The 18191-nt window shown below is 47.6% G+C and overlaps 1 protein-coding gene across 5 annotated transcripts; it reads right to left on the bottom strand.

The window, feature by feature from the left end:
- Nucleotides 1-11276: 11276 nt before the first annotated feature.
- LOC136013107 (zinc finger protein 572-like) lies at nt 11277-17185 on the bottom strand. 5 transcript variants are annotated; one of them, XM_065676436.1, is made up of 4 exons: nt 16887-17185; nt 16037-16180; nt 13484-13570; nt 11277-13104 (listed from the first exon to the last, which is right to left on the bottom strand). In XM_065676436.1, the coding sequence occupies exons 3-4, from the start codon at nt 13533-13535 to the stop codon at nt 12185-12187; spliced, it is 972 nt and encodes a 323-aa protein (XP_065532508.1). In that variant the 5' UTR covers nt 13536-13570; nt 16037-16180; nt 16887-17185; the 3' UTR covers nt 11277-12184. The 5 variants fall into 5 exon arrangements, with proteins under 5 accessions (XP_065532508.1, XP_065532510.1, XP_065532506.1 ...); XM_065676438.1 differs by having other exon boundaries at nt 16165-16180; XM_065676434.1 differs by having other exon boundaries at nt 15933-16180; nt 16887-17184.
- Between the last annotated feature and the right edge of the window lie 1006 nt (nt 17186-18191).

Raw genomic sequence — 18191 nt, 5'->3', positions numbered from 1 at the left:
TACAAACGAGAGGACTGGGGAGCCTCAGGGGTCGGTGTTGGGACCAGTCTTGTTCAACATCTTTGTCGGTGACATGGACAGTAGGATTGAGTGCGCCCTCAGCAAGTTTGCCGATGACACCAAGCTGTGTGGTTTGGTTGATAAGCTGAAGGGAAGGAATGCCATCCTGAGGGACCTTGACATGCTCGTGAGGTGGGCTGATGCCAGCCTTATGCAGTTTAACCATGCCAAGTCCTACAAATGGGTCGGAGCAATCCCAGGCACAGCTACAGGTTGGGCAGAGAAGAGATTCAGAGCAGCCCTGCAGAGAAGGACCTGGGGGTGTTGGTTAAAGAGAAACTGAACATGAGCTGGCTTACAGTAAAGAATCCCAAGGGTTGGAAGGGACCTAAAAAGTGGGTACCCTGGAGACAGAGGATATAAAGAAGGCAGAGGTGCTGAATGCCTTCTTTGCCTCTGTCTTTACTCCTGCAGACTGTCCCCGAGGGCCCCGGATTTCTATAGCCCCAGAAGGAGTCAGGACAAAGGAGGAGTTTGCTTTGGTAGATGAGGATTGGGTTAGGGATCAGCTATGCAAACTGGATATCTGTAAATCGATGGGTCCGGATGGAATGCACCCATGGGTGCTGAGGGAGCTGGCGGAGGTCATTGCTAGGCCACTTTCCATCATCTTTGGTAAGTCGTGGGAAACGGGCGAGGTGCCTGAGGATTGGCGGATGGCAAAGGTCACACCAATCTATAAGAAGGGCAACTTCTTATACAACTGTATCACCCGTGCCAGTCAGCCCCTTGATTCGTACCCACAGACATTCCACTTGCTCCTCATCCGACCCCGGACAGAACTCAATACATTCTAGTTGCTCTCTCACGTAAAGAGCAACTCCACCACCTCGCTTTGCTGACCTATCTTTCCTAAAAAGGACATAGCCATCCATGACCACATTCCAGTCATGTGAACTGTCCCACCATGTCTCTGTAATCGCCACTAGATCATAACCTTTAGCCCGCACACAGACTTCTAACTCCTCCTGTTTATTCCCCATGCTGCGTGCATTGGTGTACAGGCATTTCAGGGAGCCAGTCCTAGTACCCTTTTTCCCCTGCGGGACAGGGTCTAAAAAGCTATCCTTTCCCACAAGTGAAACAAGAGATTGATAGTCCTCCTTAGCCCGCCATCCTTCAATCCCTAGCATGTTCCTCTTGGGCTTGTCCCCAACAGGCCCAGTTAAATCCCCTCCCCCCTTCATAACTAGTTTAAAGCCCTGTCAATAAGCCCTGCTAACTCCTGCCCCAAAACCCTTTTTTTTCTCTGGGACTGGTGTATCCCGCCTGTCACCAGCAAACCAGGTGTCCCATACAGCAGCCCGTGACTGAAAAACCCAAACCCCTGCCTTTGGCACCAGTCACGTAGCCATACATTAACCTGCAGAGTCTTCTTATATATCCCTTCACCCTCGCTTGCAACAGGTATGGAGGCAAACACCACTTGCACTCCAGACCCTTTAACCAGCCGTCCCAGGGCCCTGTAGTCTCTCTTCATTGCCCTTATGTTCCTCGTAATAATTTCGTCACTGCCAACCTGAAAAACCAGCAGTGGGTAGTAGTCAGACGGCTGCACCAGTTCAGAGAGCTTCTTTTTAACATCTCTAATCCGAGCCCCAGGCAGGCAGCAGACCTCCCTGTGGGGTGGATCCGGTCGACAAATGGGCCCTTCTGTTCCCCTCAGAAGGGAGTCACCCACCACAATTACTCTTCTTTTCTTCTTGGTTGGGGAAGTTCTGAGGTATGTGGGCGAGTGACTAGCCCTGGGTGACTCACTAGATAGATTTGCCTCACCATCTCCATTCACCTGGCCCTGAATTTCCAAGACCTCGTACCTGTTATTCAAGGGCAACTGGGAGGGAGGAAGGGATTGTGAGGGTTTTCGCTTACCTCTCCGAGGAGGAACCTCCCTCCATCCATCCTTGTCCATTAAGCTCTCTCCTTCTGTCTGATGGTAGGAGGGAAGGGGATCCATATCTTGTTGAACCACTTCCCTCTGCCCTTGCCTTAGGGTGTGGTTCCACCAATCTATTTCACTTTCACACTCTCTAATGGCTCTCAACCTTTCTACCTCCTCCCTCAGTTCAGCCACCTGCCTGAGCAGGTCATTTATTTGCTCACAGCGAACACAAGCAGTGTCACTGGCTCCCTCCAATACAAGTGCCAGGCTCAGGCATTCGCTGCAGCCAGAGACCTGCACAGCTGCATGTCTGCAGGAAGGCTCAGTCTGGATACCCACATTAGTACTCACGACAGCTTTCGATCGTGTTGTAACCATGATCTATCTGGTCAATCAATCCGTCTACATCCCTCAGCACTCCTTCCCCCTCCTGTACTCCAGGCGAGTCCTCTCGATGAGGCGGTTGGAACGCTTCCCTGCCCGCTCCCCTGCCCGCTCGCCTGCCCGCGCGAACTGCCGCGCAAACTGCCTCGACCCTCTGCCTCGACGCTCTCTGTTTGCCGGCTAACTGCCTCGACCCTCTGCCTCGACGCTCTCTGTTTGCCGGCTCTGGTCGCCGCGCTCCCTGGGAAGGTTTTTTAGCCACTCCCAGCTGGTGCCACTCCTCCTGGCTCCGCCCCCTGTGAGTCAGCCCCTCGCGGGAGCTGAGCTTCCGAGTCCTGGGCAAGTCCTGTTGAGGACTTGAGGCTCCCTCCTCAGTGGCTCTTGTCGCTCTGAGGTGAGGCTCCTGGACGCTGATCTCTCCCCTCTCCACTCCGGTGTTGCAGGCACCCTCTCTCAAGCTACTCACCTCAGCTTCAATGTATGCTCACAGCCCAGAAGGCCAATCATGTCCTGGGCTGCATCAGAAGAAGCGTGACCAGCAGGTTGAAGGAGATGATCCTGCCCCTCTACTCTGCTCTTTAGAGATCGTACCTGCAGTACTGTGTTCAGCTCTGAGGCCCACAACACAAGAGAGATGTGGACCTGCTCAAGTGAGGAAGGCCATGGAGGTGGCCACAGGGCTGGAACACGTCTCTTGTGTGATAAGCGGATTGACTCCACAACTTGTTAAAGTTGTAAAGTAGGTATGCTTTTTTATTCAGCGCTGAGGTGCATGGGGATAGCTCCTCCAAAGTATGCACACCCAGGGTCGTTTTTCCCTTTACATTTATTCTCTTAAGGTATACATATGCATTAGATTACTGATACACCTATACATATTTAGTATCTATCCCCACTTCATGAGCTAGAAGGTCCTTTGCGCCTGCGCAGTGCCCCCCTCTGGTCATGGGCAGGGGTCTCAAGATGAAGTAAATGAGTCTTCCTCCTGTGAGTAGGGGTCTACAAGATGAAGTAAAGGAGTCTTCCTCTTCTTAAACTTTTCACCTTTTAATCTTCACGCATAGCCTTAGGGTTTGGTCGGTGTCCCAGCCATAAACCATCTGCTTCTCCCCCTAATCAACAGACTCAGGCGTCTGCTTTTCCTTATCAATAGTTGCTTATCAATAGAACCAGGCCTCTGCTTCTCCCCTTACCAGTAGTTTGTGCCTTTGTTTTGCTTAGTAGGTATGATAGGTGTTTACAACAGACAATACTTTTTTTTTAAGCAAGCAAATTCCTCTAACCCCCTTATACACTCCCCTGTACATTAGTCGGACCTCCCTGTATTACCCCCCTTGTACATTGGTTAACCCTGTATCAATCCCCTTTTCTATAAAGTGGTAAATTCTTTTACTCGACAAGTTCCTCTTTCAACCAACTCCTGCGGAAGATATCTCTCAGCACCTTACCATGTGTATTTGATAGAGAAGTCAAAATCATTGTGTTGTAACATTCGCCAGTTCCAAACAAATTATTCAATAGACAATACGAAACTCATACTAACTAACATTCTTAACAGTCATGATTTCATTATCATTATCTATCCTCGCAAAAGCACAAGCGGTTCTTGAGCACACACATATATACAATATATACAAGTACAATATATATACAAGTACAGTCCTTTGAGTAATGTCTGCATGGATTTCAAAATGACAAATGCCTTGTTCTGTATCAAGGCATATGTCCTTAGCATCAAATGCGTTTCTTCTCAGGCTTTCATAGTTCTAGTTGGAAAGGCTTCTGGACAATCTGAAAAGGTATCCGTTAAAACCAACAAATATCTATAGCCCCCTTTTCTTGGCAGTTCTGTAAAGTCGATCTGCCACTGTTGTCGGTCTGTTGCCCCTCCCAATTTGACCCGTTTTGGGTTTAGGATTACTTTTGGGGTTTGTTTGGAGGCAGAGATCACACTGGTGAGTTACCTGTTGAATAGCAGCATACAGATTTCTAGCCATAATTTTGCTTATCAAATATTTATACAAGGCATCCACTCCCCAGTGTGTTTTTGATGTTGTCCTGGGTTCAGCAGTAGCAGTTATTTTTCTCCTTCTTGGTAGCTGGTGCAGTGCTGTATTTTGACTTTTGGCCTGGGAACAGCACTGATAACACTGATGTTTTTAGTTATCGCTCAAATGTTTTAGTCTGGCCAAGGACTTTCTGAGCCTCATGCTCTGCCAGGGAGGAGGGGAGGCTGGGAGGAAGCAGAGACAGGACACCTGACCCAAACTAGCCAAAGAGGTATTCCATACCACAGCATGTCATGCCCAGGATGTAACAGGGAGTTACCCAGAAGGGCTTGGACTGCAGGTTTGGATGAGGTATGGGTCAGTGCTCAGTCAGGTGGGGTGGGGCAAGTTATTGGTTGGCTGGTGTTGAGGTGTTCTGTTCTTTCCCCTTGTTATTTCCTTTATCATTACTGTTATTGGTGGTAGCAGTAGTGATGTGTGTTATACCTTAGTTACTAAACTGTTCTTATCTCAACCCGTGGGAGTTGCATTCTTTTTGATTCTCCTCTCCATCCCTCTGGGAGTCGAGGGAGGGAAAGAAGCGGGGGAGTGAGTGGATGAGCTGGGTGACTTTGTTTAAACCACAACAGATGTTCGTTCTTTACTAAGGACCATAACAAAGATGAGGAAACAATTATCTTCCCCTGTGGTGTACTAGCCCACCCTTCCTCATTAAATATTCCATCTTGATCTATAATAAATTCCTGATCTTCCTTATTATAGTTTGGCTTACCTTCCAGAGAAATTTTCCCATCAGGAATTAAAGCTCCTTCAATTGTTATCTCACCTTTCGCCGCTTCTTTTGCCTCTCTGTCCGCCAGCTCATTTCCTTCCTCTAATTCTGAGCTCACCTTCTGGTGTGCCTTGATGTACATAATTGCCGCCTTCTCAGGTAGTTGGACCGCTTCCAGCAGTCTCAATATTTCTTGTGCATGTTTAATGTTTTTTCCTTGTGAATTCAACAGTCCTCTCCTTCCAAATGGCACCATGTGCATGCACAACTCCGAATGCATATCATGAGTCTGTATAGACATTTATGCTTTTTCCTTTTGCCAGTTCCAGAGCTCTAGTCAGAGCAATCAGTTCCACCTTCTGTGCAGAGGTGTTTATGGGTAATGGTCCAGATTCTATTACCTAACTGCATATCCAGCATGCCGTTTTCCACTGATGGCATAGCTGCTTCCATCAGTAAACCAGGTTTCCACGTCGTCTAAAGGGGTATCTTTCAGATCCGGACGACTGGAATATGTGGCCTCAATAGTCTCCAGGCAATCGTGGTGTACTGGTTCTCCTTTGTTTCTGCTGAGGAAAGAAGCTGGGTTGACAATGTTAGTTACCACTATCTCTACATCATCTTGCTCCACCATGATGGCTTGATATTTCAGAAACCTTTGTGGGGAAAGCCAGTGCCCGCCTTTCACTTTCAGCACTGCAGACACTGTATGGGACACCAGCATAGTAATTTTCTGGCCCAAGGTGAATCTTGGACGTTTAGTACAACTGCTGCAACGGCCCTGAGGCATCCAGGCCATCCTTCAGCTGCAGAGTCCAATTGCTTAACTGCTCATCGGTACAGGCCCAAGTATTGTGCTTGTATCCCTAAGGCAATTCCTTGTTTCTCATGGGAGAAAAGAAAGAATGGTTTTACTCACGTCCTAAGGCTGGTGCCGACTTCAAGGCGTTTTTTAAATCGGTGGAAGGATGGTGTAGAAGCCTCTATATGCACTACAGCAAGAATCTTCAGTGGACAAAGGAAGCCACTTGAGCCTGTCATACCATCCAGGCCACACAGGCCTCTTCTGTCTGGGTAGCTATTAGGATGTCGTCTATGTACTGCAATAACTTCCCTTCTTCCGGTGGGGTTTCCCAGGACTCTTAAGTCTTTTGAAAGTTGTTCTCCAAACAGGGTGGGACTGTTCTTAAATCCCTGAGGCAACACTGTCCAGGTGAGCTGGATTTTGCACCCACTCTTAGGGTTTTCCCATTCAAATGCAAAGATTCTCTGGCTGGCTTCATGGAGAGGGAGGCAAAAGAAAGCATCCTTCAAATCTAGAACGGTAAACCAAGTTAGCTCTGATGTTAAGCATGTTAGCAAAGTGTATGAATTTGCTACTACAGGGTAAGGATCCTCAGTTATTTTGTTAACAGTCTGTAAGTCCTGTACCACCCAGTATGACCCATCAGGTTTACTAACAGGTAAAATAGGGGTGTTAAAATCAGATTGGCACTCTTTTAGCAGTCCTAGCTGTAGGAAATTTTCAGTCATTGGGCAAATTCCTTCCCTACCTTCCCTTTTCAGGGGGTATTGTTTAATCCTGACTGGCTGTTTTCCCTCCTTGAGCTTAATCTGTATCGGGGGTGCATTTTTGGCCCTTCCAGGTATGTTTGTAGCCCATACCCCTGGGAATACCTGATCCAGTATATCTTCAATCTGATTTCTCCCTTGACATGATTAGTGATCAAAACTAAGCTTCAACATCTCTATATATTGTTGGTTGTTTACTTTTAAAGTGATCTTGCCTCCTTTGAAAGTAATTGTTGCTCCCAAGTGTTCTAACAAATCTCTCCCCAAAAGAGCTTTTGTGGAGTTAGGCATATACAAAAACTTATGGATGCCCCATTATTTTCCCAAATGATATTTTAATAGTTTATTTAAGCCTTTTCCCCTTGGCCAGTCGCCCCTTTTACCATAATATAATCTCCCCTTATCAGTAGTTTGTGCCTTTGTTTTGCTTAGTAGGCATGATAGGTGTTTACAACAGACAATACTTTTGTTTAAGCAAGCGAATTCTTCTAACCCCCTTACACACTCCCCTGTACATTAGTCGGACCCCCCTGTATTAGCCCCCTTGTACACTGGTTAACCCTGTATCATGTGAAGACAGGCTGAGAGAGCTGGGCTTGTTCAGCCTGAAGAAGAGAAGGCTCTGAGGAGACCTTATTGCAGCTTTTCCAGTACCTAAAGGGGCCTCTATGTAATCTGGAGAGGGGCTTTTTACAGCAGCATGTAGTGACAGGAGAAGGGGGAATGGCTTTAAACTGAAAGAGGGGAGATTTAGATCAGACATTAGGAAGGAATTTTTCCCTGCGAGGGTGGTGAGGCGCTGGCACAGGGTGCCCTGACAGTGTTCAAGGCCAGGTTGGATGGGGCTTGGAGCAACCTGGTCTAGTTGAAACTAGGTTATATTTAATGTCCCTTCCAACCCAAACCATTCTGTGATTTTATGCTTAATCCTTTTCTTCCCATGTGTGATGGCACTCAGTGTCTCTTTCGGCCTCTTCATTCCTTCTTCTTCCCACAACTCCCTCCACAGTGAAGAAATCTCCAAACCTACAAGAAGAAGGAAGGGTGCGCATACCTTGAAGTCAAATGGGTGTGGGAAGACATGACATCAGAAATACTGGGTGGTCACCCAGTTCCCTGGGAAGTCGCTTCTGGTTGGGGAAATGTTTATGCTAGCAAGATAGAAGCCAGGGGCGCCCCTCAGCTCCCACAGTAATTTTTGGTTGCCTCTCGTTACAGGTAAGGGTATTCTGTGTCCAAACCCAGTTGGCCCAGAGCTCTTGGCTATAGATACAGGTCTATCATTTCTGAATTAGAGAAAAGAGCCTGAAAAAAATTGCCTTAAGTAAGTGGCACAGGACCACTTATTGCAGGAGGTGTAGTGCTTTCAGTTAGTCCTCACTGCGGATAGAAATTCTTTCTGGTTATACTTCAAGTATGTTTGCATCAGCCCCTTTAGAGTTGGTGATTTTTGTGTCCCGGCTATCACATTTTCTCTTTGAGAAGCAGATTAGTCAGCACACTTGTCTCTGAATAGGTACTCCAGGGTGGTGGGAGTTTCGGCTCAAACTTGATGCATTTTACACTCAACAGCCTGCTAAATTATTAATTTATTTAAAGTTCCCTGCTTCCTGGCAAAGCCAGAATGTGTGTTTCTACAGGCCTCAGTCCTGCTCACCTTGGAACTGCAAGTTTTGGCAGGAACTTAAACATACTGTAAGGAGGAGATCAGGTAAAACTGTAGCATAGTAAGCTGAAAGCTTTATCTCTTATAGATACACTGCTGTGCTCTATGTAAGGACCACTGCATCTATGTGTCATCATTAAATTTATGTACAATCACAGAAAAGACACTTGTCCATACAAGTGGACCTCCAACTGGAGGATGTGGATTTAAAGCCAAAGGAGAACTGCCCCGAGTCTGATGACACTATGGGATTGCACTCTGTTGGGGAGGGCATAGCCCAGCACAGCTTGGAGCTGCTGGCTGTGGGGAGCAGCATTGTCAGTGTTACCAATAAGGAGAACTGGAACCCCTCTCTCATCTTCAGGTCAGTAAGATTCTGCAAGAATGGTGAGGTTGCTAAAATGTAGGCTACCTTAGGTATGTAAGCTCTTCTTGCATTTCTTTTTCAAGTTTTTGGCAATCTTAGACTTGAAAGGGTAAGCCTACACAGTAAAAGTCTGAGGCATACCTGCCTAAAATGCAGGTCCTACAAATCTTTATGCATGGACTGAGCCGCTGCCACAAAACGTGTGCAGAGATGTGCAGGCCTGGTACCTGCAACATTTTTCTTCAGAACTCGAAGCCCCAGCACCTCCAGCTGAAACTATCAGCACAGAAAAATTGTCAGGACTTCTGAGAAAGTAAAACCATTCAAATAAAAAAGTCACGGTACGCTCACATCCTGGAGCAGCCTGGCAGTCAGAACACACCGACACACTTCGGAACCTGTATCTCTGCTGAACTGAGTTGCTGAGACCAGGAGAGCACCTGGTCCCACACGCAAACAGGGCTTTACCTGACAACCAGCAACAGAACTTGTGTGGGTAGCAGAATTGGAGCCTAAGGTATGTTTCAGGTAGCACCAGCGGAGTGAGATGTTGTTTGTTGGTGGTGGTGTGTTTTGTTGGTTTATTTTTTTTTTTAATAATAGAAATACACATTTATATATAGTCATTTTCATCTTCAAATGTCAGGAGAGATCTGAGGCTTCCTTCTGTTCACTAGGCTGATGCCTGAGTGGAAAATTTCACTGCCCAGTTTCAGTGATATGCAACTTACGCTGGTTCTTATGAATAGTTGTAGAAGGCAAGTTACTGCCACAGCGCTCAATAATCAGGAGGTCTCCATGGACAGCCTGTCATCCTGAGACATGCTTCTTAATTAAGCAAATAGGCTGCATTGTAGCTGAAACAATTCCTAACTGTCCCAACTTTCCTCATCAGATCACTGAGTCTGGAGTTACAAAGTCCCCAACGACAAGGGGTTTTGAAGGATTTCAAATTAATTCCAAGTCTAAAAGTTCAATGCTCAAGCATGTGCAGCATGCATTTCAAAATGCGTTTGAAGAGCAGTAGCCGAGTTTTGTACTACTGCAAAGACCTCTGAAAGGAAGAGAATGGGTAGTGTCCCAGTATTTCTGGAAAGACCAGAGATCCACCCACTTCTGGATGTGGCACAACTTTACTTGCAGACAAATTGATTCAGAAGCAGCCCTTGCAGCTGATCTTAACTGATTTCCTGTTTGAGTACTTCAATGACACTGATTTATGGGAAAACCACAAAGAAGCCATGGTCAAAATATTGGGCAAACTGTTTAAGCTAATGAGGGAGGACACTGTTTTTTGTGAAGCAGCTGGTAGTGAGAGCCTGGAGGAGAAAAGGAAAACAGCTGCCTGGAGATAAGAACTGCATTCAACCACAGGAGCAAAGTGCAGGGGACACGCTGGTGTGCTTCTGCATGTGAAATGTCAAGACGGAAATGGTGTATGAGTATTGCTCATCTCACTCAGCTGACTGGTACCCTTAGGTTATGCCTACACTAGTGCATAATATAAGCCCCAGGGATTTAACCTGGGTGCTCGGTCCCTGATCTGCAAAACATATTAGCATACTATATTCTATAGTAAAATCATTTGCAACAGCCCGCATTCAGTAAGCCTGATTGCTCCTGAAGGACAACCAGTTGAACAATGCTGGTCACCAATACCAGCAAGAGCTATGTGTCTACTGGGCTGCTTGTGAGGCTGTGGCCTAGATTGGATGAATGCAGCTTAAAATGAACTCTCCAAAGCCTGCCATTTAAAAAAAGTAGATCATCTTAAAGATCTGACCTAGGGCACAGCTGTGTCAACAGTTACTTAGCACAGTTGTATTAATTCAGGCTCTAGGGGAGAAGGTGGGAGTAGAGTGAGAGCAAATGACTTAAACCAGATCTGCCAATGGAGCATGAAGCTGTGCCCTCTATGACAGCAGCTGGTGGCTAAGCGACATATGGATGTATCCACATTACTCAGCCAGTCATTCCAGTCACATTCCTTCTGTTCACAGCTTGCTTGAAGGAATCTTGTGCTCTTTGCGCTGGTGTTCTCTTTGCCCTTAGTGATATCCCCCATCTGGGAGCTCACCTCCATGTGAAAGCTCACTGTTAGCATTAGGCCTATCTGGGATGCCAAAAACAAGAACTCCACAGCACAACAGATTTGATCACTTCATTTTCTTGCCTAAAGCATACTGTAATTTCTTCTGCTTGGCTCTGTGGGTGGAACAGGCATTTCAGCATACACTGCCACATTCATTACACAAAGTTCTTCCGTGCTAGATATATTAACATCTTTGCTATTACTGCCAGCCCTCTCCTCCCCCATAGCAAGCGGTTGCCTGAGAGAGGGTTTCTTTTAACGACAGACTCCCAGTAGTAGTATTCTCCTTCTCCAAGTGAAGATCTCTTCAGAGGTCAGTTCCTTCTGCTTTCTCAGAATCCTGCCTTCCCCAGATTTCTTAGAAAGTCATTATTTGAAGATGTTGAAACCACTAGCAAAAATATCACCTGAATTCTAGAAATCAGTGTCATAATTACATCCTCATAATCAGTAACAACACAAAACCATAGCATTTGAGTTAAAAAGTTCTATGCAGGAAAAAATGTTTAACATTTAATATAAAATCAAAGTTTGACATAGCTTATTTTTCAAATGTCATCCTTCTTCTGCTCATCAACTGACAATTAGACCACCACAATTAAACAAGTAATCCTAAATACTTTTAGAAGCCTTATAAAGAACATTCATAAAGTGCCACCCACAAAAGCACCTAAACAAGAATCTGAGAGAAATACCCATAAGGATGTTAATTTATTTAATTACTGCTGAGGAGTAAGCTGTCATTTGTAGAACTGTCAATTTAACAACCATACAACCCAGCAAAAATACTGCTCCACAGATGACATCCCAAGAAAGCACATGTATGCTGAGGCACGCAGCAGTCTTGTGGGGCTCTAAAATAAATAGGTACTAATGTCACCCAAACCCAAGACCACTGACAAGTGGGAAATGCAGATTCTAAAGGGAGTGATCATCCCAGGCTGTGGCCTTACCATGTGGTAAAACCCAGGCAGCTTCTACAGCAAACCTCGTACAGCAAACAGGTACAGATTTTAGCTCTTTTTTACTGGGATAAAAACCATTCCCTGCTAGAAGTAACAGAGAAAGACACTGGTCCTATGTTCTCTTCTCTGGCCTTGAATATACCGTACCATATAAGCACCCTTCCTCTCCCTATCCCCAAAAGAGGGGCTCAGAACAACCACTGCACCACAGTGAACATAGCGTGTTTTGCAGCAGCCTCCCTCTGCTCAACTGCCCAGAGAGCTCTCAGAGCTACCCAGAACACAAGCGGACAAGGCTCTGAGGGCTCCCTTCAGCAAAACTCATGTCCCATATGAGGTGTCCAGGGAGCAGCTGTGCATCTTCCCAACACCAGGTAGCTGCCTGTGGTCCACAAAGCCTTCTCCACTCCACCAGCTAGTCTGTGTGGTGCTTCTGGTGGCGCACCAGCTGGGGTTGGAAGCGAAAACTCTCCCCACACTGGGTGCAGCGGTACGGCTGCTCCCCAGTGTGGATACGGGTATGCTTGATGAGGTTGGAGTTGCCACTGAAGCCCCGGCCACACTGGCTGCATTTGTAAGGCTTCTCACCAGTGTGGGTACGAGTGTGGTTAATGAGGTCAGAGCTCTGCCCAAAATGTTTGCCACACTGCCCACAGGCGTAAGGCCGGATGCCGTCATGGGTTCGCTGGTGCTGAAGGAGGTGGGAGTGTTGGCTGAAGCTTTTCCCACAGGCTGGGCACTTGTAGGGCCGCTCACCTGTGTGCATGCGCTGGTGCTTGATGCAGGTGGAGCTGTCGCTGAAGATCTTGCCACACTCACTGCACATGTAGGGCTTGAGCCCGGTGTGGATGCGCTGGTGCTTGAGGAGGTTAGAGCTCTGGCTGAAGCTCTTCCCACACTCAGCACAGGTGTAGGGTTTCTGGCCCGTGTGGACCCGCTGGTGCTGGATGAGATGGGAGCTCTGGCTGAAGCCCTTGCCACACTCCCCGCACAGGAAGGGGCGCTCCCCAGTGTGCATTCGCTGGTGCTGGATGAGATGGATGCTCCGACTGAAGCCCTTGCCACACTCAGAACAGATGGTGGGTAGCCCTGCACACGGAGTGCGCTGTGAGGCTGCTGATGTCCTTCTGTCCTGTCTTCTTACCAGGCTGATATTAGAACAAGGCGGCTTAGTCACCCTTTCTTCCTCACAGCCACCTTGCTGAGCCTCTGAGGAATCATGCCGACTTCCATGGCTCTTCCCCAACTGTTCCTCTCCTCCTCTGGATTCCGCTGCCAACACATCCTGCAGATCTGTGCTTGCAAGGTGATCTGGAAGAGGACCTGGCTCATCATCTGGAAAAAAAAGTATAACTGTAACTGTGATTCTTGGTGGGGAGTGGCACAGCAGAGAACGGGCAAGCTGTTACCCTAGGAAGCCTGATCTGCACTGTGTAGGAGGAGCAGTAAAAGGAAGACTGACATGCCACAAATAGCAGATCCAAAGGCTATGCTACAGGTGTCTCCTTGCCCCCAAGAAATCTTCACATCTTGTCTTCCTAATACTCCGTCTTCCTATACATACTCTTAACAGCAGGCTGTCAAAGGCTGTCTGCCTGCCCTGAGGGGAAAAGAGGTCTCAATATCAGCTGCATAAAATAAAACGGCTGCTGAAGCAATTCAAAAAGCATTTTGCTTGCTCTGTCTTTATAATCTTATCTAACTTATTCCTCACCCATGTGTGTCTCCTCTGAGGCCTCATGATCTTGTTCTTCTCCTTGGTCCATCTGTGCAGCTACATCATGTTCAGCAACCAGGAATCCTTACAAAAGCAAACAGAAGTAATCTTAGTTGAATATTCAGCAAGAGCTTTTCATGTGTCTGAAAATCTACTGCCCCTGCTGAATATCGAGAGCAAGCAGAGTGGTTGCCTGAAAGAATGAAGTCAACTGAGCAACAACATTTATGGACATTATGTACGCTACTGAGGTACCCGGAGTTAGACTTGCCTTAGAGGAGATTTAAGGTTGCCTCTCTTATCATAAGCGTTAGGACATAGACCAGACATGCTGGACTCGGAACTGGTTGACAGCAATGCTAGATTCCAGTGTGAGCAACGAGCAAAACTGAGCCAAGCCATACTTACAGTTCTTTAATGACAGCCAAAAGACTCATTACTCTCGTAAGATAATTTTAAATGGAAATTTTAAAATTTCTTTAGTCACCAGAACCTGATTTTCTTACTTGCTACCTCATCTCTTTCTCCTCTTTCAAGACTCTCAGGCTGAGGCAGCAAAACCCAACAAAACATGATGGCAATATGATGTCTTGTCTACTCTAGCTGGATTCTGTTGGTTCCCAGCCTGGCATCCCTACTGAGCTCCAGCAACCGCCATGATTGCAGCTGTTGGGCAGGGTGCTCTTACAAACACTGTCAGCACAAACACTGTCAGCACCAAAGATGAGAACTTTTCCTTCAGGATTTCCTATTTTAAGGCCAAAGCCAGACAAACAGTAAGCAACAGCAGTTAGTATCAAGAGGACAGGCATTAGCAGTTGCTGCAAGAAAAAAAAAATGCAGAAGAACAGAGAAAACAGTCACTTTATATTAAGAAGTAGGAATCAAAGATGGCAGGGAAAGGATACCATGTGGGTGTATCTAGGACCAGAGGCTGATGGCAGCACGGCTAAAGCTGAGATCACTTATGGGAATATTTTCAAAGCATTAAAGACACTGCTTTCCCCCACCCCTTTTAATCTTTATAGGTTCTTAGTTTGCATCAATTCAAAAGCACACCCCCTGAACTCTGCTTCAAGCTACCAATCTCTCTGGACAACTGGTATCTCTGAACAGCTAGTCAGGCTCCAGACGGGATGGACTAACTGGACAGATGGCCACTGGTGCAAACCAACACTGCAGACTGATGGGTACCTGCTTCTGGACCATTCCATTCTTCACCAACAGCTACTTTACAAGAGGTAGTGGGTGATAAGGGATTAGATAGTGCCAGAATCAAGGAGACAACTCAGATGAAGGGAACAGTTTGAGACCTTGGATGCCTACAATTACAAAACCACCACTCTTGAAGTCTTTTATTCTATGTAGCAAAGCTGGACAGAAAGAAGGGGAGCAAGCAAAAGAGAAACACTGCAATCTTGAACTGCAGACCCATAAAGCAAAAAAAAAAAAAAAAAAAGGAAAAAAACCAGACAGACAAAAATGAAGCCTTAGCAAAAGAAGAGAGGCCTTCTTAAAACCTTATTAAAAGTTAACAATCTAAGTCCCTACTGTAAATATCTGCTGAATGCTGAAGTGGACCACCCCTACAGATGGATCATTTCCAGCAGTTCCAAGCCAATATATGAAGGGAGGTTGCTTTCTACAGCCCTACAGCTCTCAGGACTTTGCCACTATTGAGACTCCTTGCTGCAATGGCCTGGCACTACAAGCCAGACCAAGCCGTTTTATGTGATATGTACCAAGACAGCCCTACTCCAAAGCTGGAGGAATCAAAACCATGTCCACACACAGACTTTCCCTCCAGGCAGCTGGCCTCAAACAGCAGAGCTTCCCTCCAAAAGCTGTCAGCAAACCTGAACTTTGGGAGCCCAAAGCCCTCAGCATTTCAACATCTAACAAACACCCAACAGCTGCCACCCAGAGAAACACGTAAGCAAGCAGCCAAGGTAGAAAAGGTTCCTTTGTGACCCTGGAAAGATTTCCAGGGCTTGGGTTGCTGCTATGCTCAGGTTTGCAACAGCAGCTCAGCAGAAAGCTGATAACCCCAAATACAATTAACAGGCTGGTCTGGAGCAAGGAAATTTTGTCCTTTCCCACGATCAGAGTCATGTCCCTGTGAAAGGAAGGGACAAACCTTATCAACAGAGGGAACGTTCTTCTTTCAGGGATTTCATCCCTTACTAGCAGGAGCATATCCCTGGGTGTACTGCGTTACTGCTTAAATGTGGGAACCAAGATGGGAAGAACGTCTGTGTACGTGGGTGTGTGGGACTCCTGCAGGCACCATCCACAGATTTACTAAAACAGGATCAGAAGGATATCTAATCTGGGCCTCCAGCAAGGGAATTGCAAATCCCCTGTGCTGTTCCTGCAGCCGTGGCTTTAGTACTGCAATAGTATTATCTAGATTTTGTAGCTGGCTCCTATAATTTATGTTCTTTACCTTAGCTACTTATTGTCTTTTGTGACCACTCAGCTCTACATTCCTCCCATAGCTGTACCAAGCTGTGGAGGTTATGGGACTCATCCTAGTGCAGATATCCATACTTTCAGCTTCTCATGCTCCTGCAGTGCCCCCGGTGGCTACACACTCTAGGCATCCTCACTCCATGCATGACAGCAGAAACCTGCAATCCAGAACAAGGTGTTCAGATCTTTCTCTTCCCAGCTATTACCTGGGGTAGATAATGCCTGCAGTAAAAAGCAAAAGGTGAAGATATTATCACACACAACAGTTACTTATGTAGCTGCATGCGTTTCTTTTGGGTTTGACGAAAGCCCCCTTCCCTGTACCATCAGATGTACTCATAACCTGCAGTGCTTGCATGTGCCTGCTCAGCCCTGAGCATAGCCAGGGGTGCTGAAGCATACAGGGGAGGGCCTCTGTGGGGTGCACTGCTGGGGCACCCCCAGCGGTGTGTGGGGAGCAAGAGTGGTGTAGCTTTTGGGGAACAAGGCAGTGGCAGGGGTGTAAAGCTTCCTGTCTGTAACAGCCATAAGAAGCACTGGTTGGAAAATGGGGAGGGACCGGCGTTTGCTCGCGGGCAGGACGATGGAGAGGGGGAGCTGCATAACAGGTAAGGGAAGCGAGCAGACAAGGGTGGCCACTACATCAGAGCCCCCCGAGACAGGGGCGAGCCGGCCCTCCCCTTTTTCGAGCTGCATTTTTGCTCCTCCTTTGGGTATCTCCTTCGTGCGCAGGGCCAAACACAAAGACTCTGACGCGAGCCTCACGCCCGGCTCCCGGTGCGGCTGGCCTCCCGCGGGAGCTGCGCGGCACAGCCCCGCGTGTGCTGAGGCACCCCATCCCGGCTCCCTGGTGCCGCCCCGTCCCCCAGCGCAGCGGTTGTCGGGAGACCCGGCCCGGCCCGGCCCGGCCCCGCCGTGCCGTGCCTACCTGCAGCCACCCGCTCCCGCCCCGCCGTGAGCCGGCAGCGACTTCCTGCTCCGCGGGCAAAGGGCGCTTCCTGGGCCGGCCGGGCGGGGCCGGGACTGAGGAGGCAGCCGCAGCCCGCGCGGCACTGCTCTCTGCTCGGGGCGGGGAGAGCTGCTCTGCTGCGGGCCGCTCGTCGGGACGTCCCGCTCCAGATTCCTTGTGGAAGCGAGGCCTGGCAGGAGGAAGCGTGGCTTACTCGCTGTTACAGCCGGCCCGAGGCCCGATACCCAGTGGCTCACAGCAGGCCGTTGTCAAGAGGTGGATTCTGGCCCACCGCAGGGTTTTCAAACAGCGCAGTTGTTCTGTGGTCCCTATTTAGGGTAACCTAGATCAGGTGGCCAGGTTGGAGGGGGCTTTAATCAACCTGGTCTAGTGGAAGGTGTTTCTGCCTGTGGCAGGGGTTGGAACTCGCTGATATTTTAAGGTTCTTTCTAACCCAAACCATTCTGTGATTTTTGTATTTGCAGTAAGGTTCTTTGACATCACATTGTCACGGTTAACATATAGGGCAGAAGGAAAGCAGATGAAGTGGGATGCGTAGGACTTGTCTTTGGTAGGAAACGGGGCCCAGAGCAGCTCCATGTGAGGACATCATGCTGTCTTTGCAAGATGGGAGAGGAGATAGGAAGTCACTTTGTTTTGGAATTACTGCCTCATTTGGAGTTTCCCTAGGGGAAACATATGTACCTGGTGCTTTACAACCTGGTGCCTGTTCTTAATTTCTCGATGTAATTCATACCTGGAGGGAAGGAGGTAGATGAGTACATGTGTTTTCATGAAACATGGTAGGAAATGTGAGACCTCAGGTGTGTAAATGAGTTCTTTCCTCACTGATGTTAGAGAAGTTCTCCCTATGCAGTAGGGGACTTGGATGTTTGCTGTTTTCTCGTCATGATGACATCTGTGTTTTCCTGCCACCTTACCAGGGAACCGATGGGAGTGGGTTTGAACACAGAGAAGCCGTGTGGTTACAGACACAGGGAGGAGACAGCAGATAATGCTGCACAAGGCCTCTGATCCCAAGCAGCTTTTCACCTTGTCCCCTGTGTCCCAGCTGATAGATGCACTGCCTTTTTGGGTGGTGTTTTTCCATGCCACCACTTACTCCAGGGTGATAATATAAGTTACACAGCCTATCTAGGAGCTAAAACACCCAAACATAGTATGTGCTTAGCAGTGGTACAAAACAGGCTGGTTGTGAGATGAGGGCACAGAAAGGAGTGGGTTTCCAGGAACCTGGAAATCTTTCCTACTAACAAAGTGGAA

Source organism: Lathamus discolor, chromosome 4, assembly GCF_037157495.1.
Source record: "Lathamus discolor isolate bLatDis1 chromosome 4, bLatDis1.hap1, whole genome shotgun sequence".
Taxonomy (NCBI): Eukaryota; Metazoa; Chordata; class Aves; order Psittaciformes; family Psittacidae; genus Lathamus; species Lathamus discolor.
Note: the sequence above shows the minus strand (reverse complement) of the source record. Positions and strands in the feature narration are given on the sequence as shown.